Genomic DNA, 27,733 nt, shown 5'->3' with positions numbered 1-27,733 from the left:
ATGCCGAACCAGAAGGGCGGCAAGGGCAAGAAGAACAAGCGCGCCAACAGCAGCGGCGACGAGCAGGAGAACGGGGCGGCGGCGGGCGGCGGAGCCGCGGCGGCGGCGGGCGGCGGCGCCGCGGCTGGTGGCGGAGCGGGAGCGGCGGCGGCGGGCGGCGGCGGCGGGGCGGGCGGCGGAGCGGGCGGCACGGCGGCCGCGGGCGGCGCGGCGCCCGGAGACGTCAAGAGCGGTGAGCGGCGGGCGGCGGCCCGGGCCCCGCGGCCTCCCGCGGCCCGCGGTGGCGCAGGCGGCGGCCGGGGGGCGTGTGGGCGGCGCGGGGGGGGCCCGGCGAGAGGGGACGTGCGGGCGTGCGCCTGCGGGCGGCGGCGGGGCCGGGGGAGGCGGGGGGCGGGCCCTGGCTGCCGGCGGGGACAGCGGCGAGCCCCGTGGGGCGCCGCCCGGGGCCCTGCGCGGCCGCTGCTGCCGCCGGGATCTCCCCGAAAGGCGCGGGGGGGCTGCTGGCCGGGGTGTCCCCGCCCGGTGCCCCGCCGGAGGGCGGGGGCCTCCGCGGCGGCGGTGCTGAAAGCGGCGCGGGCGGCGGGAGCCTGCCTGCCGCGCAGCGCCCGGCTGCCGTAGCTGCGGGGAGGCGGGGGGGGCGCCCGGCCGGGAGCGCCGTCAGCGGGGCAGAGCGCATCCCCGGCGGGGGGCGGGAGGTGCAGCGCCCGCCGGCTCCGGCCGCGTCTCGGCTTATTCAGTACTTAGCTGAAAAATCCCGACGTTGTTTCCGCACAATTAAAGATGGAGTCCTACTTTTCGGTCCGTTTTATTTGTCGTTTTACAGCAGTTCGGTTTGTCAGGGTAACGCACTCACTTTTCATCAACCATTTTATGCTGCCTTGGGCTGCTGGGTTGGCTTTTGGTTCAGAGCAATTTTGGTAAGGTGTTTTCTTGCAGAAACTTGCATTGCTATCCGTGTTTGGAGATAGTCTTGCTGCAAAATGATACTTCAGGCTAAAACTAAAGGTAGGCTAGCATTTTATTCCGTTTTTTGCCAAGCCAAAAATACCCCACATCGTAGGTGTGTTGCTAGATTTACAAACTGGCACAGGCTCTCTACTCTCGACTTTTTTCCCCTCCCAAGTTGGACTTCAGTTTTTTACTCTCCATGCTTTGGAAAAAGAGGGAGGGTGGCTACAACTGGTTTTGTACTTTGTGGCGGTAGCTTTGCCTGCCTGCTGTTAGCCAAAGGTAGTTCCAAGAATCTTACTTTGGTTTTCAAGATGTCCGATTCCCATGTATTATTTAATGGAAACTTTTCCTTAGAAATATTAGCAATTAATTGTGAATCACTTTAGCTCACATGGTCTGTGCCAGACTGCTTTTATAAGAGTATTACTTACTCCAGAGAATCATGGAGAATGCTTAGAATTTCCTTCCTTTTTTTTTTTTTTTTGACTATTTGTTCTAAGTGAGTGAACAAGGTGGGGAAAAAAAAAAAGAAAGATTAGCAGGTTTTAGATAATTTCTAGAGCATTTTTATCATGACTTCAGTCCCCTGATGTAACATGCATGACATCTGCTTTGCAGGTGGCGTCTCATACATGGCACTGTTGGCTTGTAGTTTTTGAGGCGAGGAGGAAACGGTGTTTCCAAATTTTTTCACTCAAGCACGAGTTAAAGCAGAGGTGCGTTTCTGGTGTGGCTGTTTTGCATGGGGATAATGAAGTGTTGTTCCTTGTGCAGATGCCACTGGAGGTGATGCCAGTGAACACTGGCAGTGGTACAGCTTGCTAGCTGGACAGGTTGTCAGTCGTCTTCAGCTGTAAGACTGTGGCCCAGGTACCTTACGTATCCTTCCTCTGTGCTGGACAGCTTCCTCAGAAGTTGAGGCCACCTTTCTGAGAGCTAACCTGAGGTGCTCCTTTATTCTCTCTCTCCCTGCTTCCATATGACTTAAGTGGTCAGAAAAGTCCTGGACTCTTGTCAAATCCCGCCCCGCTCCCCCTTTTTTTTCCCCCTCACAACACAGCTACAACATTGGCTTCGGCGTTTGCTGTAGGTGCCCGGTCAGCACACCTGATCTTTGCCTTGACAGGATCATTGTGTCTAATCATTTCTTTCATGTCAGATAATCATAAAGGCTGGAGGGGTAGATGTGGTTGCTAGCTTTACTTTGCGTCGACTACTGCCCATCAGGTAATCCTGAGCTGGCAGTTTCGTAAATTGTATTCTCACTGATAAGTCCAAAGCTTTCCACAGTTCCAGTTCAGGACGTGAAAGGAGAAACTGCTCCTGGCGTGCTACAGAGCTGGGAATCCGGCTCTCATGTGCAAGGAAAAGATGAGATGATGTTAATGGATTCCCCCAAGTCTTCAAAACCGATGAATCTGAAACAAAGCTGTGTAGAATAGCCAGGGCCTTGAGGCAAGTATCCCATTACTAGACTCAAGACGTTTGTAAGAGGCCGTGCTCTTATGGTTGCTTGTTCACTAAGCAGTTTATGGAGGACGCAGCCTGCTGCAGCGAGTTGTGAGGTTAATAAGAGTTCTGCTGTACACAGTCAACTCTCGATTATTCATGGGAGATTATCTGGGTTGCAGATTAAGCGTGCTGGGTGCAGGGAAGGTCTTTGCTGTGCTGCTTTTGGACCGTGCAGCTGCATGCTCTGACTCGTGCTGCCCAGGCTTGCCGGTCTTCTGGGTCCCTCGTCCTTGGGCTCGCTCATCTCTCCTGCATCATCACTGTATGATGTTCTAGAGTAATTTGCATGTGCCTGGTATTTCCGCTCTTCCACTCTGCCTTTACCCTGGAAAAGTGGTAGATGATCATAATAACATAACCTGTTTTCTTTCATTAATTTGACAAGACAGAAGTATGTGGAGATGAAAGCAGCAGATTTAATAATTGCAAAATTAAGATTGTCTGTGCAAACCTTGGCTTTGCATCATGATGTCAGTATGACAGTCTAATTATGCAGTCCCATCAAAAGCCTGCTTCATTCAGGGAAGGGATAGTGGCTCAGATATTTTTTTGAAGTCTTCACAGTTCATTATGTGGTCCGTGTATTGTTTCTGCCCCCCATCCATGTGCCATAATGAAACAGAATTTTTAATTTCCTCTGGGCTTCTCTGTGCAGCTCTGACCATGTAATATGGAACTGTTGTTATAGCACCCCTTTACAGTGGAAAGATGTTGTTCCCTTTTACATTTTGACAAATTTAGCTTCAATCCCTGCACAATTTTCCCTCAAAGTGTCAGTCAATTCTTGGCATTATGATTGAGAAACGTAGGCTGATTTTTCCCTGCCCCAAGAGGGCATCTGTTTATGCTTTTTTTGTTGGTGTTTTAACGTGTGCATGTTCAGAGCTCAAACTGTGATCGAAGGGTTCTAGACTCCCACGTGGGAATTGGGAAGGTGGAGAGTATAACCACTGACCAGATGCGATGGCTTTTCTCCGTCTTGCACTGTAACTTTTCAGCAGGTATTGGGATGATGCCCCCAAGGTGGATTCACGTTCTGTAGCTGTGCCTTCCTTTCCTATCTCTTCCATCAGACCAAGCAGGAATTCTGTATATGATAGATTAATCTTTCTTGACCAAAGTGCATCCATTTTCTGCATTGAATGAGGCACAAATCGGGTGGGCGGGAGGGGCAGACTAATTTAACCGTATCGCAGTGCACAGGGAAACTGAAATGTGATGTCACAGAAAGCCTCCTTTCTTAGATTCCCTGTCTTCAGAGTGCTTGAATGATATTCCTAATAAATTTTTAGTTTTCTAGCTAATTTTCTGGGTTACTTTTCTTAACCAAACTGGAAAATCTGAGCTGTCATCATCTAAAATTATACCAGCAGCTCCATGGATTGTGCACTTATCCCACTGACTCCAGCCGTGTGGATTACCAGCGTTCCCAAGGGCAATAGTTGGTTACCTTCAGACGTGAATGAGTGTTGAGGGGGCAGGACATTTTGTGGATACTTTGCCCTGAGCAGCAGAAGAGGAGAATCCACAGGGTTTACTTCAGATTTGAGGGCTCTGAGTGGCAAATTCCTTCTCTGTTTCTGCTTCGCTGAAGCTGGGTGCTTTTACACCGTCAGCTCCATCTGTTTTATCCCTTTATCCTCTAAACTTCTTGCTCTGGTCTCCACATACAGTTGTTTCTGACCCTAAAATTCTTTCTGCCATCCAGTTTCTTTACCGTGTTTCCATTCTTGGTCTCATTGTCCAGTAGACCCAAGTCCTCTTCCTCCTCTTGATGGTCGCTATCTTAGTATTGTGCTGCTTCATCCCCTTGTCCTTGTCACTCTAGTCTCTCCAGCGTTGGTGCTATGAGAAGATGAGAGAAGAGGAGAAGCTGGCTCTCCTTATCTGTGCTTTTCCCCTTTAACATGGCGTTTATCATAGTCAGCTAAATTAAACTAAAAAAATATGCCATAGCTGTCTCTAAAACACTGTCTTATGGTATACTGACCGTCTCTTTTAAGACCATACTTTTTCCCCTCTGGCATAGGTGAGCCCTTGAACTGCACAAGTGGCAAAGCTGGCGAGTTGGTGGGTTGTCAGGTGGAGTTGGCACAGGTCAGATTGGTACACAGCATGAGAGTCCTTCAGGGAAGAAAAGGCTGTGGGGGAGCTGGTGGAGGTGGAGCTGGAGCATGGTTTCCCAGGAGTGGAGTTCCTGCCACGGCAGCCGAGGGGTTGTGCGAGCGGTGCCCACTGCGCTGGCCGGGCTCTGAACTTCTCTGTAGTTACTTGGGTTTAAAATGGCCAGGTGTGCTTTTGCACGCTCTTCACCTGGGTTTCACAAGTTTCTAAGACTTTGGTTTACTTTCAAAAAAAAATGCTAGCGTAGGACAAGTGTATGAAGAAGAAACTCAGCGCAACAGTGACTAACTTACTGAAAGCTGTGACTGACCAACAATTAACATTTAAAAAAAAAAAAGATTATATCCTGGAGGTGGGATAGTTTGAAAATCTGTCAGTGTGATAACTAATTTAAAGAATTATTTTTAGAGCATGAATTGCTGTAGTATTTAAGCATGGATTCATATTTGCTGTCAAATGTTCCCTGCTGCATATAACATCCAATTCCAGTTTGGCACTCTGGTGATGTTCAGTACTGGCACCTTCTTATTACTTAGCTTGAGGGAGTCCCATTGATATCAGTGAGACCACCTGGAAAATTAAGTTTCTATTCTGTTGCAGTGACTATGAAATTTAATGCCTGTTAATTTTCTGAAGGAAAGCCATTTTGCTTCCTAATTCCATTGAGTTCTTCTAACTGCAGAAATCAACTGCATGCGAATTTCACTCTCTGTCAATGCAAATCGGGTTCGAAAGGACTTTCATGTTCGTTTCAGGATTTTTAAAACTATGCAATTACATGCATTGTAGCAAATGCAATTGTTGTTCTGCAAATCTTTGCAAATGGAATAATATCTGTGGTATTACTGAATAAAATAAATACTGTCCTTTCACGCAATCAAGTACACACCCATGTAATTTTTTTTAACAGTTATTTGCTACCAGAATGGTTATCGGTGCCCTGACAGCATTCTATGTTCATGTGATTAGTCGTTTGCTCAAGTGTAGCGCTTGCATGAGTAAGGGTTAGACTTGATGTTTGTTAGGTTTCATATGAGGAAATACGGTTTCTGAACTGATTGCTTTACTTTGTCTGTACTCATCCTGTATCTTCCTCCCAGTGACCTAACAAGTAGTGACAAAACGATTTCTAGTCCTTGGAGACATCTGTAAGTTTTCTTCAGCCTCGCTTACAGCCTTGCATATTGAGACATCCTTTGATATTAAAGTACCGTGATGACTGGCAGACGTCTATCCTTCTCTGCTTTTCTTCCTGCGGCATATGTGAGGGGAAAAAAAAAATAGAGGTAAACCTTGCATTCAGCTCAGGGTAAAATAGTCCAGCTAATCTTCAAAGGGTCTAAATGACAACAGCATTAGTAGGGCATGGGCTTTCTATAAACAGTTTTGATAGAAATTCAAATAATTTCAGAGAGGCCTCTTGAAGCAGTAATCTAGTCACTGGAGTGGGTAATTCCGTTTGAAAGCTTGCGGGGTTTTGAGTAGAGCACTGGTATTTCCTGGTAGACTTCAGGGACATTTATCTTGAGAGCATTCACTTCAACCTTTGTCTCTTTCTCTCTGTCTCCCCTGCAATGGTAGAATCTCTCAGTCCTCCTTCCAGGGCTTGAGAGGGATATTGCTGTTGTTCCTGTCTTGAATGCCTGCTGGGAGAGGAGGTAGCTTCAATTAGAGCCTGGCTACTGAGTGTGCCTGCCACTCCCCGTCTCCACTTCCGTGCTGCCGATACCCATTTTGGGAGCAGTGTACAGTCGAGGTCTCTGCGTACCGCACAGATGCCAAAGATGGCACACGGGCCGGGCTGGGAGCCAGCAGAGCATCATGAGGGACATGTCTATTGGAACCGACAGCTCCACACTCGGGAGCTGCTATCTTGCAGAGATGTTAGGTACTGCAGCTCGGGTGACTGCATCTCCTGTTTCCCACTGCGTTTCTACCAGCTTCTTTAGCCTTTAGCATGGGAAATAAAAATACTGTCTGTCATATTGAAACTTGGGGAGGGTAGACCAATGACACAAATATCCCTAGACGTGAAACTAAAAGAGGTGCTGATACCACTTGATTCAACCTTTTCTCCTTTTTCTCTCCCCTTCTTGTGCTCTTGGGCTGGATCTGGTGGCTAGGTGGCTCTGAATCTGGGCAAGTCCAGCCTGCAGTGTTTACATCTGTGCTTGGTATTAGGGCATCTACTGCTTCCTACAGTTATCTCTTTATTCCCAGCGTGAGTTGGAATTTGCCACGGAAAGCTTGCGAGGGCAGGTGCGTTAGAGTCTGCTTTAGTTATTAGGATGTCTGTTTCTTGAGGCACCAGGGTTAGTTTCCTGTAACATTCCAAGGTATTAAAAGCCATTGGAAGGCTACAGTGAGAGAATTTAATGGTGGAAATGCTGTTCTGTGAGGATGATTCATGTGCGGACAAAGCAACGGCCAAGGTTCAAAACATGTTAATGCCCACCAGTCTTGAGATAGTCACTAATCTCTGCATTCACCATGACAGTCACCGGAAAAATCCACCCGCAGAGTTGTTCTCCGTGTTTGGATGGCGGGTATTAAATGGAAAGAAGTTGGCTAGGTTGGCTAGATGATAACTGTACAGATGACGGTGACTTCTACAAGACCGTGTCAATTCTCATGATGGGTTTCAGCGGTGTAGGCAGTAGGTCCAGCTTGGAGCACAGATGGCTGTGTGAGCAAACTTCAAAACTACTGTGCACGTGTAGGTGCCTGTCCTCCTTAGCCTGCACAGTTTTGCTCTTGACTTTCTGACTTACTTGGGTGAGGTGATGGCTGAGCTGGGAGTGGGTACTTGACTAAGAGCCACAGATAACTGACTTTGTATCATGTCCTAATTGCTGATTTCATAAACAGGCACTAGCTCTGACTGTGCTGTAAGTCAGAAAGTGTAACATGGCAGGTATGAGTTAAGCCTTCATGATTTCCATGGCATCTTCCCACTGCTGTGTAGTTGCTAGGCCTTTCTTTTTTTTTTTTTTTTTGTGAAGAGACTCCCTTAGAGGCCAAGCATGAAGTCAGCGTAAGTGAAGTGCATAGAGGTGGTTCTAGCACCTACTGAGCCCTCCAGGAGTCCTGTCATCTGAATTTCCAGGTGAACCAGGGTTTAGTTGCTCCAAATTACCTGAGATCTTTTCTAGGGGAAGGTGATCACTTCATGTGACTACTCACCTAATACAACTAGCAACATCTTGCACATGGGGTAAGCGTGCCAAGTAGAGCCAGGCTGCTTACATCTTTGTTCTCTTTAAGTCCCTTCTGAGTGTAAATGTTGACTGCAGCTACTTGGTCCTTGGGGGTAGGATTGAGCTCCAGATTGGCACGTGAGTGTCAATATATAGGTGCTTACATGTGGAAAGCTATCAGCCAGACTCCGTTGCGGTGAGGGGTTGTCTGGAGTCAGTGGCTCTCCGAGGGTGATTCAGGTCGGTCTGCGCTGGGTGTCACGCCAGCCTGAGCTCTCTGCCCATTGCTCACTGAAGATGGACTGCTGGTGTTGGCTTCTCTTTCCAAGAACATAAGAGGGAGTCCCATGACACAGAAGAAAGCCTGTGTTTTAGGCGGCTTACCAGGTACTGCTGTCTTGTTTTTTCCCCTCCCTCCCAGAGAATGAGTGGAAACTTTCATCTTGATCAGTCTGCAAAGATTGCTTAAGAAGTGTTGGAGAGACATCAGTCATCGTCAGTGAGTGTTATCAATATAAGCCATGAGCTGAGCTGTTTTGAAAGACTTCTCTTACTGTTTGTCGGCTGTTATTTGTTGTTGTTGTTGCTGCACTGAAGATCCAAGCCTGTGTTTTGGATCCACTTGTGAAACATTTTTTCCTGCTGCATTCTTCCTGCTGCATTCAGGCTCTTAGGAAGGTAACTGATCATTTCTGTCTTGCAGTATTATTTGTACTGTTTAACCAGTTATGCATATGGCAATACCATTTTGCCACGTCTTGGTAATCTTTTGAATATTAGATTGTATTCCAAGGTTCACCAAAGCAAACACATTGGACAATTAATACAAGTTTTGTGTTCAGTCTGTTTTGTTGTTGTTGTGGTGGTTTATTTTCTACAGCTGCATTACAGTATTAGCACGATAATAGTGTGTGACTTCAATTAAAATAAAGCTCTGCTGATGGCAGAGGAAATTCAGAAGATTCATGCAGATGGTTGGTAGGGAGTAGCCTTCCACAGGAATGACTCAGCTCTGGTTCAAGCTGGCAGAGTGAACAATTCCTAGCTGTGTAGGGTTGTGAAGGGAGCACTGTTCATGGGAAAGTGGTGGTAGGGGTTAAAGTGCTTGATTTGCAAAGTATGTGTCCCACAGGTACCCTTCTGGCCTAAGTAATGTGCTGGCAAGTAGAGTGTCTTTGGCATAGATGATGAGATGCTAGAGTAATGGTAGACCAAAAGCAAGCCATCGTAAGTGTCTTGCAGCCGATCCAGTGCCAAGACCTTACCTTTCTTTTTTGATAATTTCTTTTTCCAGATCAATAACAACCTACTGTTGCTTGACAGTTGTTTTAAGATGACAGTAGGGCTGCCTTTTCCAACCGCCGCCATGCTGTGCTCTCCTCTGCCCCCAGCCTCACATGTTTAACACCTCCCTTGAGCTTTACCAGCGATTGCAAGTCTGTGCGGTGAGCTGAAACCTACGCTGACGAGTACAGGAAATAATTATCTGTTTCTGTCCACTGACTGAAAAACTCTGGTGCTTAACACAATGCATAATGTGGGAACGTGGTGGGGGGGAAGAGCGAATTTTGCTTTAGGCATCCGCATTAAGGACTTGGAACAAATGAGAGCAGTCACGAAACTGAAGCTGTGGAGTCATTGCATTTGGCTTGCTGGGTGCATCTTTGGTTTTGTGATGGGTGTGTAAACAGAAGTAAACAACATTCTCCTCCATTTACTTCACCAGAGGGAAGTTCCTCAGGCAGCCGTTGTTCTGCTCCTTTTGTCTGGGTCATAAAATGGGAAGGGTGGTCTTCATAGACCCTCTTTCTTTTTTATTAAAATGTAGAAACCGGTTAATGTGGGTTTTTTGTTGAAGGAGATTTATCTCAACTGTCTGTTTCTATTCCTGGAAAAACTGAGAAAAAGCCAAACACCCAAACCAGCTTCCTTGCAGTCTTCTGTCATGTTCTCATTTTTGAAAGAAAAGTTAATCTTAACAGTAGTTCTGTCAAACATAAAACATAACCTTGTTTAAACAATGAGCTATCTTTGCTCAAATGTACATTTGTTTGGACTATTGTATGTTATTTCTGTTACAGAGGACATTTATGTGCTGCCCCTTGCAACTATTTTCAGAATTACTGATCAGAATCACTACAGTGGAATATGAGAAAACATTTTTTATGTGGAAACATAACTTCTAGAAGGAAGCAGCAAGCAATTGTAGTTGCAACTTGGCAGCCTGTCGGTTACAGCCATGCACTTGTGTCTAAATGTCGAAGCCATTCTGCTACATCGAACTGCACGCTGTCTTGTTTTGTCCTCTTAGGCTGTGAAAACCATCCTGAAAATGAGAAGTAAAAAGGAGGTACTTTTATGGTCATTTAGGCATTCTTTCAGAAAGGTCTGCTGGGAGAATGGGTGCTGCTCTGATACCTGGTACTCTTTCGTTTTTCCTGAAGTTCAATTTCATAACTTGGGAAACCAGAAATCTGTGGAGCTATTAGCTACTTGGAAGCAAATTATATTTAGGTGACAAACCAGCTTGGGGCTGCAGGTGTGGATGGGCGTTTTGGCCATGTGAATTTCTGTTTACTCCCCTTTATTGTCTCTCTTGACAGTAATCGTTGTACTGTTATCATAAAACATTAAGATGATGATTCTAGCTCTGACTTTTTGAAGAATAATCTCAAAATGCATTTCTAATTAATGGGAAATAGAAAGGCTTGATAACAAGAATTTTTCAAGTTCTGTAATTCTGCAGTAAATGCTTTGTCTAGTTTATAACATGATGATTAAATAACCCAGAGTACTTTCCAGGCTGTGAATTGATGGGAAGAGCTCTTCACATTTACTAATGTGGTTCCCATACTAAGTGATCTGAATGCTGTCTCTTTTGCTTCTAAGGTATTTCTGTTGCTCTGAACTGGGAAAGTTGCACAAAAAATTGCTTTGTTTTCTCTTTCTCATTTATTCTTTACGTAGTAACATGTGGCATGATTATGTTTGGCAGGAGACATGATTGGAGAGAAGTCTGCAAGGGATGTTCAGTCCTGCACAGCCTGTTTTGTACAGATAGACTTGCTGGAATTTGAAATATTAGGCAGAACCAAAGGTTGGCTTGAGGTTTCAGTACGCTTTTCAGATAGCGGATTTTTCTGCTTTCTCAAATATGGGGATACTACAGAAGTGGTAGACCTTTCTACTGAGACAACTTTCATTAGCTGTGTGGGCTCTTCGTTTTCTATTGTGGAAATACTGCAGCGGTTTTATCAAGGCCTTCTCAAGATCAGCAGACTTCGTAATAACAAACCTGTATCAGTGAAAGCAGATGCTTTGACTAGCACGGTATTAATCTTGCTGTGGAGCATGGCAACATGGCAGAGAGACCTGTTGGTTTTCTTGTGCTACTACAGTGACAGTAGTGAAATGTCAGGTGAGTTCCCAGAAGAGGTGAGCAGGGACCAGCTTCTCCTGTTAGCAATGACGTTTTCCAAAGCGACCTCAGGGCCACCATTTAACAATTCATTGGAGTCTTTTGCATGGTGGAAGGCTCTTGTTCCCTTCATTGCTTTCTTCCAGCTGCTCTAGACCTGCTTTTGCTATGCTGATTGTGTGACCAGCCAATTCACAGTGAGTAGATAGAAGATCAGATGAGAGAACGTCTGAAAACTTTGTAGTCATCTAACTAACTTAAATGTTGAAAAAGACATCTGCTGTTCAAAACTTGAAGCTTCTTCTTGCTCATTGTTATGCTGTGTGGGAAGTTCCTCTGGTAATCTGGCATCTGTAAGTTCTCAAGGAGACGCTGGAGAAGATCCCATTCCACAGTCCTTTCATTGACCAACCAGGGAAAAGGGGGGAAAAATCTATTGAAAGTCACCTTTACAACAGCCTGTAGACGCCCAGTACATGATCATAATCAAATAATTGTGGACACGTTCTGTGGTATACATGGGCTGCGGTGGCTTTTTCTGTATTTCAGCCACTTATTTTATTAATTTAATCTTTTGTCCACATAAAATGAAGAGGCTGTAAACTTATCAGGGGGCTAGAGATCATGTGTTTTTCCATCCTAAACCAAAAACATGTTCAAAGGCTAGTCAAGGAAACACTTTTCTTTTTTAGTCAGTTAACAATGCCAGTATGGATGAACAAGTGTAAAGTCTTTGTTCTAAAGTGGAGATCTCTAGACTTTATCTGTATAGTAACTTTCTCAGCTGTCAGTTATAATTATACCTGCAACTGTTAGAACATTTACACTCCGAAACATAGGGGGAGCATAAATGGATTTTTGGCATGTTCTTTCTTCCTGCCTCCTGGCAGTGGTGGAAAGGAATATGTACTGAAATAGATGAATACAGGAAATGCGTAAGTGAGAACTGTGTCATACTCGTACCTCGGCTGTCTTGCTGCACATCTGACTTCTGATGATTTGCCTTTAATGGTTTCAGTTTAACTGGCTTCTCAGATAAATTTCTTAAGGATGCTATAATTGCAAACTGTGCTTTCAGACCCTAAATATAATGAAAGAATGGCTGACAACAAAGAAGAACTTTGCAGAGTTGCTTGGTGTGGCATAGTGTGGCTTGAATCAAAGTCTGGGAGAATGGGTGGGAGAACTCTTTGAATTGGTATACTGACAGATTTTATTCCAGAGCAGATAAGTTATCATTCGCTTTTCTTCTTGGCCAGTGACATTATACTCAATAATACACAGTAAAAAACATGGAGAAAAATTAGTCACTGGTAGCCAATAAAATTCATGTCTCTCAAAGACATCTCAAAACCTGCCTATTCTTAGTGGGCTTTTCAGAGACCTGAGACAACTAGTAAGAATATAGGTATCACATGTATAGAAGGAACTTCCAGAGAGTCCTGAGGGAATGCGTCTCTTATCTCTGTTCTCTCCAATTCGGTAATTTGTCTTTAATGACTGAACAAGTCCATATTTTGAAATAAAATAATCTTTTTTTCTTTTTTTTTTTCCTTGCTTTAAGAGCGCGTTTTCGGGAATGTGCCTTAGTTGCAGTTTATAGTCTAGTCCCTGAAGGAAAGGTATTGCAGAAAATTCTCCTTGCAACTGTGCTGCTTCTGGCGTTAGAAACAGAGGCAGACAAATGAGGTGAAGGATGAGGCACCTTCCGGGGAATGGCTGGGGAAAATTCTCTCATACTCTTTGTGCCTGTCTCTTCTGGGTAAATAAGTCTTAAGAGCTACCGTAATCTTGAATTTACTGAAGATAACCTTGAGGATCTTGTTTGTTTGTTCTTAGCCTTTTAACAGCAACTTGTTGGGAAGGGGCAAAACCACTAGTATGGCGAAGATCTGTTGTGGTAAAGCATCTGTTTTGTGTATTGCTGCTACAGATGATGATGGGTAGTGTGTCTATTACTGAAAGTCTGAGTAAAAGTGAAGTAGCAGCATAAAACCTATCATCTCACTGCAAATTATGTTGTATTATTTGTGCTAGCAGTTACAAGAACGGGATTAAAAGCAATGCAACCGAGTGGTATTTTTTTCCCCGCTTATCAGATAGAAGTTTGAAGTCCTAAGGAAAAAAAACCCTGGATCATGGCAGCCTCTATCCATGAGGCTCGGTGTACCTCTTTTGCAAGTCCCGGAGCTCTGGCTGAGACTGGGGAACTGCAGGGAGACATTTGCTCTGTTTCGCACAGGGTGAGACAGCGCTTGACCGTGGAAGTCCCTGAAGAAGCCTGCTAGTATTTCAGTGCAGCAATACAGAGGTTAAAAGGCAGCCTGCCAGCCCTGTTGGAGCATTTTCTTTTGGTGAAGTGGAGGAAGTAGGAAGTCAGAAATACAGAGGAGAAATATCTGTAATACTTGACTAAGCATCTATAAACTTCATAATTAGAAACTCTTAAGATCCAGTAAAAACTCCAGCTGAAAATTTCCTGTCCTTTCTGTGCCTCCCAGCTGCAACTGAGCACCCAGAAATGGGAGTAGTTTGTAGTCTGTGGTACTTTGGTGAGGGAGGGGAAAATATTACTGGTCCATAAATGAACATTTTTTGTGGAACATTTTTGTGTAGAAGCTGATATTGTTGTAGGGAGAGAATTGAAATAAACTGTTCTTTGCTCAAGGGTATAGCAAAGGCTGCTACTTTGCTGATAAAAGACCACATGGCATTTGATTTTTTTAACCTGTCTGTATTGCAGAACTGTTTGGTTTGTGAATTTTAGCTATCCAGTAGGTCAGTGATGGTGGTATAGTCTGTGTTTGCCTGAGCAATGTAATGAAGGCCCTCCTTTCTGCACTAGGAACATAAGCTGTTAGTCCTCCTTTTCAAAGTCCTCTGCTTCCTCCTTCTCTCCCTAGCTGTTTCTCTTGCTCATTCCCAAAGAAAAGATAAATTCCTGCCTCTCCCCATGATTGCAAAGCCAGACTGTATTGCCTACTTGTTTTTCAAACAAGCATCTCTCTGTGTTCTCCCCACGTTGCCTCTCAGGCTTCAAAGCAGCCCTGCAGGAACGTCCACAAAGCTTTCTCCTTACTTCTTCAAGCCTTTGCGACGGTATCCATAAACTCTTGAGGAGGGCTAATGCTTCTGAGGTGCTTTGGCTTTGAATATTAAACAAACTGTAATGTCATTTTGTTTCCTTATTCCTTCGTTTCCGTATCTCCTTTCATGTACTTAACTTTTTTTTGGCAAAGACTGCTTTTTGCCCTGACCCGGAGCTAGTGCTTGTTGGGGCCCTTTGATAACGTGGGTCATGAATAAGAGCTCGTGTGCGTATTTGGCATGGCGTTTAAAGAAGTATTGGAGGTAAGTGGGCTATTAAGTTATTAATATATCTATTTTATCTTTCACAGAAGCCCCTTGTGCTACTCCACTGATCTGTAGCTTTGGAAGGCCAGTGGACCTGGAGAAGGATGACTACCAGAAGGTTATATGCAACAACGAGCATTGTCCGTACAGCACCTGGATGCACCTTCAGTGCTTCTACGAGTGGGAAAGCAGCATTCTCGTCCAGTTCAATTGCATTGGCAGAGCCAGGAGCTGGAACGAAAAGCAGTGTCGCCAAAACATGTGGACAAAGAAGGGATATGACCTGGCTTTTCGCTTTTGCTCCTGTCGGTGTGGGCAGGGTCATTTAAAGAAGGACACTGACTGGTACCAGGTGAAGCGAATGCAGGATGATAAGAAGAAAAAATCCGTGTTGGAGAAGAGCACGGGGAGGTCGATGGCAGAGTCGGCAGAAGAGGCCAAAAAGGGCAGGCCGGCCAACAAGCCACAGAAAGGCTTGAGTCATGACCTCCAGCGAAGGCACTCGATGGACAGGCAGAACTCCCAGGAGAAGGGTGTCATGGGCGGCAGCTACACCGTTCGTTCACCTTGTGTCTCTCCCGGCCAGTCCCCACCCACCGGCTACTCTATTCTTGCCCCCACGCATTTCAGCGGCCCTCGTTCCTCACGATACTTAGGAGAGTTTTTGAAGAACGCCATTCACCTGGAGCCCCATAAGAAGAACATGGCCGGTGGGGGCATGTTCAGGAACACGCATTTTGATTACGGGGCAGCTGGTTTGCAAGCACATAGATCAGGACACTTCGATGCCCCTGTGCAGTTTTTGAGAAGGCTCGATCTATCTGAGCTGCTTACTCACATCCCCAGGCATAAATTGAATACTTTCCATGTGCGGATGGAAGATGATGCCCAGGTGGGCCAAGGGGAGGACCTTCGGAAGTTTATCCTTGCTGCTCTTAGTGCCAGCCACAGGAACGTTGTAAACTGTGCGCTATGCCACAGGGCACTGCCAGTGTTTGAACAGTTTCCGCTGGTGGACGGGACCCTGTTCCTTAGCCCATCGAGACACGATGAGATTGAATATGATGTTCCCTGTCACCTTCAAGGTACAGGTTGTCTCTCAGTCATGCTAGGCTTCATTAAATGATGGAACTGCTGTCTGTGCCCTGCCCCGCCCCGTTTTAGATTTTCTTCCTGATTCTGCGTTTTTAAGCAGTTCTGTAAAGCTTGAAGTCACGTCCAAATTATCACGTGGATCAGATTGAAACACTTAGGAAGGAATTACAAGGAGCAAATGATGTGTAGAAAGATCTGTGCCTTGTGTTTGGGTTTACAACCAAGAGATTTCTCATCTGGTTTCTAGGTAGACCATAGGAAGGTTTTCCAGCCACTCTGTTCTGCGGCACATGTGTGCTGATTTATCTGTTACGAGCTTTACTCCAAGATACACATCAGCCTTTTAAACAGTCTTTTAAATTGAAGCGTGCTGTGCTGCAGCATGGGTGAAAGTTATATTTGTACCACCAGTGAGATGAGATGCCTCTCATCTGCTTTCAGACTAGAGAATATCAGTTTTGTTTTATTGCAAACTGTTTTTTTTTTTTTAATGTGGAAAGGACTATAGTCTGGCCTATGTTAACACTGGCCTGGAGAGTTTGGACATAGTAAAAGTAAGCTTTTTAATATGATGGGTTGAAGCAGCAAGGGTGTAGTGGGGGATTTAGACTTATTTCCAACCTCCCACCTGTTTGGACTGCATCCTGATTATGTTCCAGCTCTGAGCTGAGTTGCGACCAAGGCATGTATTACTTTTCTCCTCCTAGAGAAACAAACCCATGCGGGCTAGGATGAGCTTCAGGTCTTCCTGAAAGCTGTGTCCCAAACTAAGTGATAAGGGTGGTACATGGCAAAACACGCCTGTCCCGCAGCCTGCTGGCAGCCAGCATGGCTAAAGTAAGTCAGAGAAAGTATTCATAGTTTGGTGTTCAAAACCATGCAATTATATTTTGAAAAGTGTATTGGGAAAGCATTAACGAGAGGTATTTTAACATTTAAATTTCTCTTCTTTCAATAAAATTTGTTATATCCCATGCATGGTCATAATACATGTTATGTAACATTCCTTTGCTCAACAACTTTGTATTTTATTTTTTTTTTCTTCCCTTAAATCACTGTGCACTAAGTCCCTAAACTGTACCCATGCTAACATTATTGTTTCTGTCTTACCTAATGTACTTCAAGGAGAAAAAGTGATAGGCAAATACACAAGCTAAAAAAATCTCCAGGATAAGCAGAATATACATATATGAGATAACAATGCTTATTTGCTCTGGTGGGGAAGCATGCACAATGTGCTTCTGACTTTATGAGTACTAGTAGCTGGTTTAGTAATAGTAGCTCGTTGCTTGTTAACGTTTGCCACTAAGAATGAAACTCTTTTTTTTAATTAATTGCTTCTTACCCATTGGATGATATATCTGAAAAATTTGCTCAGACAAGATGCCGTGGATAATTAATAGTGAAAATTTTTACCTCCTTGTCCTGGGTAAAATGGTTTATTATCAGAAGTATGCTCTGAAATGAAATTAAGCTTGCAAGGTCCTGTTCCAGGGTGTTATTTTCTCTTCAGTACAGAAAATCACTTCTTTTATTTCACACATGTTTAAGATATCAGGTGCCTCATTTCCTATATAACAAGGATCCTGAAAATTAAGCGGTGGGGGAATGCAGTATTTTAATGTGCGGGAACAGTGCAGAACTTCAGATGGGGAAAATTATCTTCCTGCACAACACAAAACTTCTGTGCGTGGAATTATTTGAATGTCTTCAATCTCAAGTATTCACTTTAGGAACAGAGTTTATTGTATTTGCACTTTAGTCTCATCAGATCACATTTTCTAGAGCCGAACATGCCAATGTGGAATAACTCAATTTTTCCCAGCTCATACTAGCAAGTGTATTTTGTGTGTCTATTTTAAGAACAATCTGGTTTTTCTTCTCATTTTTCTAAAATAGTTGGCTTAAAAAACAAAACAAGGTAAAACCCAAGCCATTAATTTTGAAAGTGTCTGGTATGGACCAATCATGAATTGTTAATATTTTATTCCTTTTTATCTAGAATAGGTACAAGATGTGTGTGTTCATTAAATTACAGGTTGTGATGTGTTCAGTACTTTGATGCTAAAGAGCACAAATTGCAATCCAAAATAAACACATATTATATGCAGTCCCGTTTTGTAGCTGATCTGTAACTGCACTGCTTCTTAGCTTTGCGTTACAGAGCAGTGCAAAATATGGTATATTACAGAATTAGTACTCTGTGTCAGCCTACTTCTAATAGCCAACTATTAAACTACAAATTGATTCAATCACTACAAATCGGGCATAATCTAGATGCCAGGTCTTTGTAATTTGTGTAGAACTTTTTGTTCTGTGTGAAATTTGCATCTTGGATTTTGCATTGGTGAGTTTAGTCATATTTATGTAGAGAAAATACTTCATTTTCAAGTCTGAACTGCTTGATTTTTATGGAAGTCAATATAACTCAGGTTTTGAAAGTCTTTGTGCATACAGAGCCTAAGGTCACAATAGAGCTTGATAGATCTGTAGTTCTGAATGGCATGTTAAAAGCCTATGTATGTGTAATATATAAAGTTTTTAAATACTCTTACTGTTAATGAACAGTCAGGAAAAAGTACATGAAAGAAAATTGCTCTTCCGGCTGTTGCTTTTTTCCATGAGGAATATTAGGTCCTTAGTTCCCTCTTTGCTGGAAGATTTTGGCACGTTGTTAAATGAATCTGTACCCAGCTTGCTAATAAGCTTCAACACTTCTCCACTTCTTCTGTCAGGTGGGGAGGAAGCTAGGGCACAATCCTGGTCTTGGAAACACTGCAGCTGATCATACAGCTTAACCTGGCATCTGTTCATGGAGCTTTAGCAACTGCTTTTATAAAATTTTTTGCTAAGGTCTACCAGCAAGTGGAGGAAGGGAGGGTGGGCAGGATGATAACTAATTCCTGAGTTTTGCATCCATGGAAAATAGCTTCAGTCAAGCCTTATGTATTTCTCATACAGAAACGTTTTTTACTTTATCATTCACCCTTTTTTAAAAAAAAAACAACCAGTTTTAATAAGGTGTGATTTGTATCACTAAAGGGCAGATAACACATTGCAGGAAATGTCTGTTTTAATCTTCTGTTCCAGTCTCCTTAAGAAGTGTGTTTCCTGTCCACAGGAAGGCTTATGCACCTCTATGCTGTTTGTGTAGACTGCTTAGAAGGGGTTCACAAAATTATCTGCATTAAGTGCAAGTCCCGATGGGATGGAAGCTGGCATCAGCTGGGAACTATGTATACCTACGATATTCTGGCAGCATCTCCCTGTTGTCAGGTTAGTACTGTACGTAAATAAGACTCATAAGGTGAATTTCCAACTGATGATAAGTAAAGCCAAGGTTTGTGTTTCTTTTCTCCCTTCCCTTCTTCAATCCTTCTTCTCCAGCCTGTACCTATGAGTGCAATACAAGAAAGCTGACCGAGTCCCTGTCCCTTTGTCTTATCTTAAGCACCAGGGCCTATAGCTAGACAAAAGCCAATGCAATGGTCAGTGGTTAATACTTATGTTTTTAAATAAAGCCCCTTTAAATGCATTCACAGTTAAATCTGATGCTTAGGATGGCATCAGATGTAATTCCAGTAGTATTTTAATAACAATTGCACATATTTAGCAGATGTTTCATGTATTCAGGTTTCTTTTAGTTGCTTGAATTGTGTTTTATCATAAGATAATTGCAGCAAAAAAGCCAAGGGAACGGAAAGGTCTAAGGAGTCTTTGTGCTTGGAGATTACCTGGCTCTCCATCTTTGCCACGACTGACTCTGATGATGGTACTCTGCCACAGCCTGAAGCAGCTTAGTTTTCGTTAAATGCTCACCTTATTTATACCTTGGGTGAGAAAGATCCAAGGCCTGGGGTTACTCCAGAGTAGACACGTGCCTGAGGCAGCAGGGTGATCAGCATCGAAGAGAATTGTCCATGTGATGGGCAGAGCACTTGTGTTGTGCAGGTAGTGCATGGGTAAAGCACTGGGCGCCGTTTGTCTGGGAGCGGCTCAGTGGTCCGCTCGGGATGCTCAGGAGCGGGCTGCTGCCTTTGGGCACGCAGGTGTTGTTATTGGGTGAGAACAGGAGCCTCGCAAAGATGCGTTCATTCAAAGTATGATCAATTCATGGTATTGTGCGTGCTTAAGAGCAATCTAAAGTACAGTTTTGTCAATATGCAAAATGCCGTTTAATTTTGAATTTAACATATTTACCAGAATGTGTTGCTCAAAAGACAAGTGGTGTTGCTGCTACTGGATAAACTGACATTAATAACAATTATAACTAAAGGTAGAGGTATTACCTCCAAATTTAGTGCCTTTTGAGATTGTAACTTTTTTTAAAAATAGGGACTTTTAAAGATAAAACACTGATGCTGACTTGCTAGCTCTGTAAAAGCCAGAAAATTTAAATCTGAATTGCTTCTGTTGAATGTACAAGACAAGAGTTAAGGTCTCATTATACAAGAGCCTTAATTATATGATTAATGGGCAGTGTGACAGTACATGGTAAGTAATGGAACTGACTATGAAATCATTAGCTCCAGTGATTGTGATTGCCAGATAATACGCATTATTGTTTCACTGTGATTGTTACAGATGATCCTCTGCATACAGAGGAATGACATTAAATTTGGTATATAATTTAACTCCAAATTGCCTTGCTAATTTCTATTTTGAATAATTTCATACCTTATTTCAAGATATTTAATTACACATCACAAATGTGCATGTAGGATAATGAACTGCAGCCACTGTCAGTTTACTAGCAGCTGGCTGATGTGCTGGACAGTAGCAAGGGGGAAAACAACACTTTGGTTAAGAAAATCGTACAAATCCATGCTCTACTAGATTGTATTTATTAGAATTTCTGCTTTTCAGGCAGAGCAGATGGCTGTGGAGCTGATGGTTTGTTTCTTTTTGAGTCTTGTCTCAATAGTTATAGTACTTTAATAATTTCTTCCTCTCCTCCTCCCAGGAAAATCCCTTAAATCAAGATTGCCATAGAAGATCATTTTTGTTCTTTGCAGTGAAGAGCTGAAGCTTTCATTAGCTTATTGGGCTGTGAGGTTAAGCTGTGTTACAGCGAAGGCCCTCGCTTCTCATTTGCCACCTTTACTCTTAAACTCCTTTACAGTCTCAAATCTCTTCTGCTTCTGTTGAGTATTTCAAACGGTCTGCTGAGCTTTCACACTGCCTGTTGCTTTCTTCACATCAAATGGGCTGGGTTTCTCAGCTAGATTTCTTCTGAAGACTTACTTTTTTTTGTTACTGCTGAACATTAATAACTCTGTCTGTCTTCACCCTTGACCTTTAATTATTTCTCATATCCACCCTGTTAATGTTGGTCCTTTCTCAGTTTGGTTTTGTAGAATAGTTTGTGTGTTTGAAGTGATGTTTAGTTTGTATAACCTGATACGTATTATAAATTTTTAAATAGATACCTGAAGTGATACAATACCATGCCATGCTGATAAAGTAGATTGAGTTATACATTTGTTAAGCCAAAAGATTGAAATGCTGGTATATTTCATAGACAGATCAGGTTCAAACATCAACCTAAACACCTGAATTGCATGGTACAAATGTAAAATTTCTCTCTTTGCTTTGGGGCTTCATTAATGATTTATTGAGACAGCACTTCTTGTGCTGGGGATTGAGGAATTGGTTCAGAGATTAATCAACAGAAGACAATTGCGTGCGTACATAAAATTTGAAATTCTCTACCTCCTGGCAGTCAGAGCGGGAGGTATCTTACTCTCCAGAATTTGGTGATGGTATTTCCTGTGAAAAACATTGTGTATGCCTGCGAGTTACCAGGCTGGGTGAGGAATGTCCTTACCAGCAGATCCCATTACTGCCGGTTTCCTGACTTACCCCGTCTCCTGCGGGTGAGGGCAGGGCAGGGGGCTGCGCGCGATGCTCTCTTTTTCAGAGGCGAGAAGCGGAGGCGAGTTTGGTTATTTCAAAAAGGGTTTTTTTGTTTGTTTCTTTGTTTTTTACAGGCTCGACTGAACTGTAAGCACTGTGGGAAGCCAGTAATAGATGTACGGATTGGCATGCAGTATTTCTCTGAATACAGCAACGTCCAGCAGTGTCCTCACTGTGGCAATCTAGACTACCACTTCGTGAAGCCATTTTCTTCATTTAAAGTTTTGGAGGCTTATTGACGAAAGCTTTGCTTTAGTAATAGCTATTTTATGGGTATTTCAACTTTATTACATATCTTTTTATAGGATTCATTCTGTGATGAAATTTAATTTCTTTTCTAACTGAAAGAGCAGCTTCTTTGTCTGTGTACATATTAATATGTATATATATATACATGTTGTTAAAACCAGAATCCTCCTGACAAGATCTCTATGAAGGTTGGAGGCAAGCCAATTATTGGCCTTTGAATATATCCCGAGTGTGGGGTAAAGTTCAGCTAAAATTGATTTGGTTTTATATTTTTTGTATAATTGTAATACAGTTTATAGGAGGGGCGTGGGGAGACATACAGGACAGAGAAATATGTCTGTCTGGAAAGTGGGTAATCGTGTAGAGTTGTTGTCCCTCCAGCTTGGTGGAAATGGGAAATCCTTGGAAAGAAACCGTCCTGTTACTGTTGAATTCATATAGCCTTTCGCATTGGTTCCCATGGGCGCAGGAGCTGGCCCCGCACTGCCAGTCGCCTCAGCAGGCTTTCTTTCAGATTTCCCGAGATGGGGTAAACTAAGGTATTGTGACAAGTGAATGTAAACGTATGCCAGAAAATGCAATCTTGAAATGAATTTTTTTGTTTTGGCGTAGCGTCTTCCTGCCGTGTGCGTTTGATGTGCGTTGCCCTCCCTGATGGACCATACGGCAATAGTGCTGCTTCCACTGGGGCCGTCATGTGCCCAGCTGGGTCATCTGTTCATAACAAAACAAGCTGGAGTTCTTAAAATGCTTTATTGAAAGATGTTTCTTCATAGGCATTTTAGGGAAGGAACAGGCTGAGCTGAATGGGGATGTGTTTGTATGTGTCTGCTGGGACTGAGGCTTTGCTGCCTGCTGCGGACTGGTGGGACTGGTGTGGAACGAGGACCATGAAGTGGGATATGGGCTGTCAGACTTGTAAGAGCTGAGAGGTACTGAGTACAAAACATGGCATTGCTTTGTAAAACAATTAATTGCTGCACCTTTGTCTTTCAAAATTGCATTAAGTCCAGGATCTAAAAATTTGGAGACTTTTTAATAAAGACAGCAAACTTAGCGTATTTACTTCCTACATGCCTCTGTGCTGTACATAATAGACTATGCATTAGGCAGTGAATTTGTATCAGAGGGCTTGGCCCTGTAGACTCTGCAGTTGTTGTTTCTTGGTTCCCATTTCTCCCTTCCTTAAGTAAAATTTTTAAAATAGGTCATTAATCTTTTGCTTGGTTTCTCAAGCCAACTGAGATTTAGGGGAGGTGGGTTTTTTTGCTTTTCTCCATAGTGTATTTATGGAGTGTTTGTGCACTCGAGAGGTGTGGGTTTTGTTTCTGTTGACGAGGTGGGATTATTTTTTTGTTTCTTCCGAAGTTGTTTGATTTTCACAAATTAGAATCTTTTTAAAGAGTGTATCTGTTGAAATCATGATCTTGAAAATGGCCCTGATACTCTGCTACCCTGGGAAAGAAAAGAAAAAAGTCAGAAGCCAAAAAAGTGTTTCACATGCTGGACTGAGAATTATGCTTTCTGCTAAGTTAAGAAATTAACATGCATCTAAAACTTGAACTGAATATCCATGTTTCTTTGTGCATAAAAATGCCAAGTTCACAGTTTTATTTCCTGGCTGTCTTCACTGCCGAATTAGCTCCTTTTAGCATTAGCCACACTCTTCTAGTAATACTCAAGCTGCACAGGGGGCTTATGTTGGCAGAGATCACTTACTGCTAACTTGAGTGGTAATGTTCTTAGAAGCCAGCCAGCTCACATTAATGGTTTTCACATCTAGATTGTCTATATGGTACAGTTACACTGGTGATCTGCTGCTGGTCTGAACAGTGATGTTAGCAGGCTGTGGTAGCCTTCATCGCTGGCGCTCCTCTCCTGTCCTCGCTCCTGTGCTTGGTTTTGGGTCTGGAGCACATCCTTGGGGTTTTGTACAGTTGTTCCCCATTTGTGACAGTTTCGGGAAAACCTGTTTCCTTTTTAAGGATAATTATGGGAAGGACTTTGGGGGACTTCTAACACTATCCTGGTGTGGCTACCACAAATCAAGTAACACCGAGCCCTGTTGCAGTAGGACCAGCACTGTAACCATTGCCCATAGGAGCAGGAGCTGGTCCAGGCATACCTGGGCTGGAAGAAGGTGTCTAGCAGATAAAACCTGGTTAGCTGTGCAGTGTAGATGGAGAACAATCAAATTATAATTTGAATTACCTCCTCAGGGAGGATGGGCCCTTCAGCTTTGATGGTGCATTGAGCAACCTGATGGAGTTAGGGTGGCTAATAAGGTTTGGAGTTGCATTGCCTGGCAGAACCAGACCAGATAGACAATGGCTACACTGTTCCAGCGGCCTGAAATCACACAGTAAAGACAAAGCTCCTGTAATGAGAAAAAATAAAAGATACATCTGTAACTGTAGAGTTTGGTCTTGAATGCTAGTCACTTATGCCATGAGTCTAGGGTGTTGATTCCCACATAGGCTACATGGTGTTGTGTACCCACTTTTTCATGCATTCAACGAGGGGAGGTGTCACTGTACAATGCACGTGGTAGAGAAGAAATGGGATCTGGAGTCCTTCTAAATACTTGTTCATTTGCTTTGCTTAGAGCAGCTTAATTTATAATTCTGTTCTTTAAAGTACTTAAATGCCTCTCCAGACATGTATATATGACAATCAAGAATGAGTAGACATGGAAAAAGGAAATTTGGCCAGCTTCAAATACACAAGCATATGAAAGGTTGTACAGTACATTCAAGTCAAAACCAAGAATGCAGCAGACTGAGAAAATGTGAAGGGAAAAGCATATTTAAAGTCTTATGAGTGACAAGGAGTTACGTACAAATCTATCCAAGAAAACAATTTAGTTCTCCATCAGCTTTTCCTTTTAATTCTGCTGTTTAGTGAATCTTATCTACTGCTTGAGGAAATGCCTATTTTCTTGCAAAACACGTCTCTCGACGGGAGGCTAGCAGCACATGTAGCACTGCAAAAATGATCCTCAATGGAAACCAGCTGAGCTACAGCAAGACTCCTCTGAACTTTCACTCCAAAGTAAATTGTCCCTAATTTGTAGAGAATGCTTTCCCTGCTTCTTGCTGGTACTGAAAACGGGTCTTGGGTTACTGCAAAATGCGGTATTTTTTGTAACATGCATCAGATTCCAGTCAAGCAATCAGGCCCACCCTTTGGCCATGAGAGTTTCAGCTGGGCTTTGCATAAGTACGAAGGCAGAGGTAACTTCTTTGGGACCTAACGGCTACTTCAGAGGTTAAACTAGATCGCAGTTGGTTTTCTGTCCACCTTGATGAACACTGGAAGTAGTCATGAGCTTTTAAATGTGTCAAAAGAGAAATGATTTCCCTAGCTAGGGAGCTGCTTGCTTTGCTTGTTTGGCTAAAGTTTACTCTTCATTACCTTTCATTTTTCTGATGCTGTGTGTTCTTTTAAATCTGGCCTGTGGTCAGATTAAATTGTGCCTGAAATACGTTTTGTAAATGAGAATACAGTCCTCTGGATTTGGAGATTCTTCTTAAGTGCACGATACTCCTTGTGATAGTAATAGGAGTTGCATGTGCAAATGCTTTTCTTTCCAGTAGTTAACTCTGTTTTCCATAGGAGAGGCTTGCATTTAGGTAGACTTCATATTTTGGATGTGTAAAAATTAATTCATGCACCAGTAGGATGGTTAAAAGTAAATTTTGATAACCGTAACTAACACAATGCACATCTTTTACAGGCTGATGTGTAATTTGGCATCTACCAAGGTTATCAGCCTTAAATTCTTGTTCTGTCTAATGCTGCGGAGTCATTAAAACTACAGTGTTCTATAGCCAGCCCATAGACTATCCTATAGTCTTATTTGCATTAAAATCTCCAGTAGCGAGCAGTGTATTCATAATTAATTTAGTTGGGAAAATAGGGAATATTCCTACAAGGGAGGCATCTAACCCAATTTCTTTCTTTCTTTCTTCTTTTTTTCCCATGTACTCTTCATTTTGCTGTACCAGGTAACCGAGGACAAACATGTTGTTGTAAGGCCACTGGTGAGAAAATCCCTCAAAAATATACTTGTCCATAAAGGTTTCTTGTTGAGACATTCTTGGATTGCACTTTTGCAGATGGAAGAATATGTACATAGCAAATGAATGTTGATGAAATTAAAATAATTGGTTATGATATCATTTGCGTGTGTTGTTAGAGAATATTTTGTTGTGACTTCTCTGTATTAAAAAGTAATAAATACCAGACAGCTAATGGTGTGGGTTCTTCTTTCCCCCTTCTTTTCTTGACTAGTTTCTTACACCTGCTCTTTATAGAGAGACTTACTCTAGTCACCTTAAGTATTGAAGGGCACAGTGAAAACAGGTTTTCAATGTCAGTTAAAACGAAGCTTTGATGTAGTAATTTTGAAGACTGCTATACTAAAAGGGGGTGTGGGGTGTGACGTGTTCCCTTGCAAAAGAGAAGTCTTGTTCACTTCGTTGACATTGGAAATGCTCCTCCTGCAGCGTAGCGTGTCCTGCAGGAGCCGTTTCGGGAACGCCTGGGTGCTGCACCGGCTCTTGCCAGTGGGGGTGAATAGGGGATGGAGTGCTGAATCCTTCACTTCTGGTTGAGTCTGTTGATGGAAATATGCCCTCTGGTGCCTAAGAAGTACCAGAAGGGCTTCTGTAGGGGAAGATGCAATACGGTAGCACTAGGCAAAAGGGGAGCACTAGGCAAAGGGGTTTCCTATGTTACAACTGAACGCTTCATCTCTGAAAGCCCATTGCAGGGGAGGGAGCCTCAGATCCTTGCTTCCTGCGTAAGGTTTTCGGCAGTCTAATAATCTAATCATGCATTTTAGCAAACCTTGCTCCGTATGCTTACAGCATGATTTTTCAGCCTTTGCATATTACCACAGAGAAGTTCAGGAAGGTTGTAAACGATCAAGGCAATCTGGACTTGAAAAAGGTAAAGCAAATACTGCCGTGGGGGAAGGAGGGCCGTGGCTCAAGAGAGATGAGCTGTGATTTGGAGATTGGAAACACTCTTTAAACAGCCAGCCATAGCTGTTCAGGTTTAATTTTGGAAGCGGATCCTGTGGCTGGCTGGAATAACCTTCAAGCTGAAAAACTGTGTTGTGTTAATTGTGGAAAGCGCTGCCTCTTAAAATACGAAGATCTGTTTATGAGGTGGAAATGTAAATAAGCTACCATCAAGTAATTGCAAATGAATGCAGTGATTCCATATTGGACTGTTGCTGAAAGGATTGTAGGTCATGGTTTAAGCCTTAAGCCTACGGGGGAAAACTAAATCAGAACTAATATTTGGGGAAGACTCCTCCCCTAGCTTAATTACTGCAGTCTTTACCACTTTTTTGGGAGGCATAAGGTACTGAGCACTAAACTGCAGCACTTAAGGTTTGATCTGCTGCGGTAATTACTCTCTTACTAAAAGAAACTGAGTAGCATTGTGAGAATGTGGAGGAAAGAGAAACTCACTGGAAAAAAGCTTTTCAAGCTGTTACATGATAGAGTATGTAGTTAAAATAGGGGTGGCACAGGCAAATTGGATTAGGAGCATGCCTGGGCTCATGTTCCTGCTGCAGGCATCCCTGATTGTATCAGAGGAGGGGAATGAACTATTCAGGCTGCATATGTGTGTGGGTGTGTGCACCTAAAAATACATGTCCAGGTTTCACACAGCTATATTCGTATTTGATTTCTATTCTGACAGTATTCTGTGAAACAACTTCTGTTCATTCTGATGCTAGTAAAACCTGGCCATATAAAACAAAACCTGCTTTCCTGTCAAGGCTGCAGCTGCTGTGCTTTGTCATTGACTTGGTACATGAGTATTTTTTGGCCTTAAATGCGCATATTAGTCACTTTGTTTCCTGCACATTTGCTTTTCATTCAGTGATGTCCAACCATCA

At 43.1% G+C, this 27,733-nt stretch overlaps 1 protein-coding gene across 2 annotated transcripts; it reads left to right on the top strand.

Moving 5' to 3' along the window:
* On the top strand, positions 1 to 26,065 carry HECA (hdc homolog, cell cycle regulator). Of its 2 annotated transcripts, XR_009484976.1 has the most exons (5): positions 1 to 232; positions 14,601 to 15,641; positions 18,773 to 18,927; positions 21,642 to 22,748; positions 25,824 to 26,065. XR_009484976.1 is itself a non-coding variant. In XM_059835542.1 (4 exons), exons 1-4 carry the CDS (start codon positions 1 to 3, stop codon positions 21,804 to 21,806), a joined length of 1,593 nt encoding a protein of 530 aa, XP_059691525.1. In that variant the 3' UTR covers positions 21,807 to 26,065. The 2 variants fall into 2 exon arrangements, 1 of the variants encoding a protein (XP_059691525.1); XM_059835542.1 differs by having other exon boundaries at positions 21,642 to 26,065.
* The last annotated feature ends 1,668 nt before the right edge of the window (positions 26,066 to 27,733 follow it).

The sequence above is a fragment of the Gavia stellata genome, chromosome 2, assembly GCF_030936135.1.
Source record: "Gavia stellata isolate bGavSte3 chromosome 2, bGavSte3.hap2, whole genome shotgun sequence".
NCBI lineage: Eukaryota > Metazoa > Chordata > Aves > Gaviiformes > Gaviidae > Gavia > Gavia stellata.
Note: the sequence above shows the minus strand (reverse complement) of the source record. Positions and strands in the feature narration are given on the sequence as shown.

Coding starts and splice junctions, on each gene's coding strand:
- HECA (XM_059835542.1), top strand. CDS start 1: ATGCCGAACCAGAAGGGCGGCAAGGGCAAGAAGAACAAGCGCGCCAAC. Junction 15,642..18,772: donor TGTTCCCTGTCACCTTCAAG/GTACAGGTTGTC, acceptor TCCTGTCCACAG/GAAGGCTTATGCACCTCTAT. Junction 18,928..21,641: donor CAGCATCTCCCTGTTGTCAG/GTTAGTACTGTA, acceptor TGTTTTTTACAG/GCTCGACTGAACTGTAAGCA.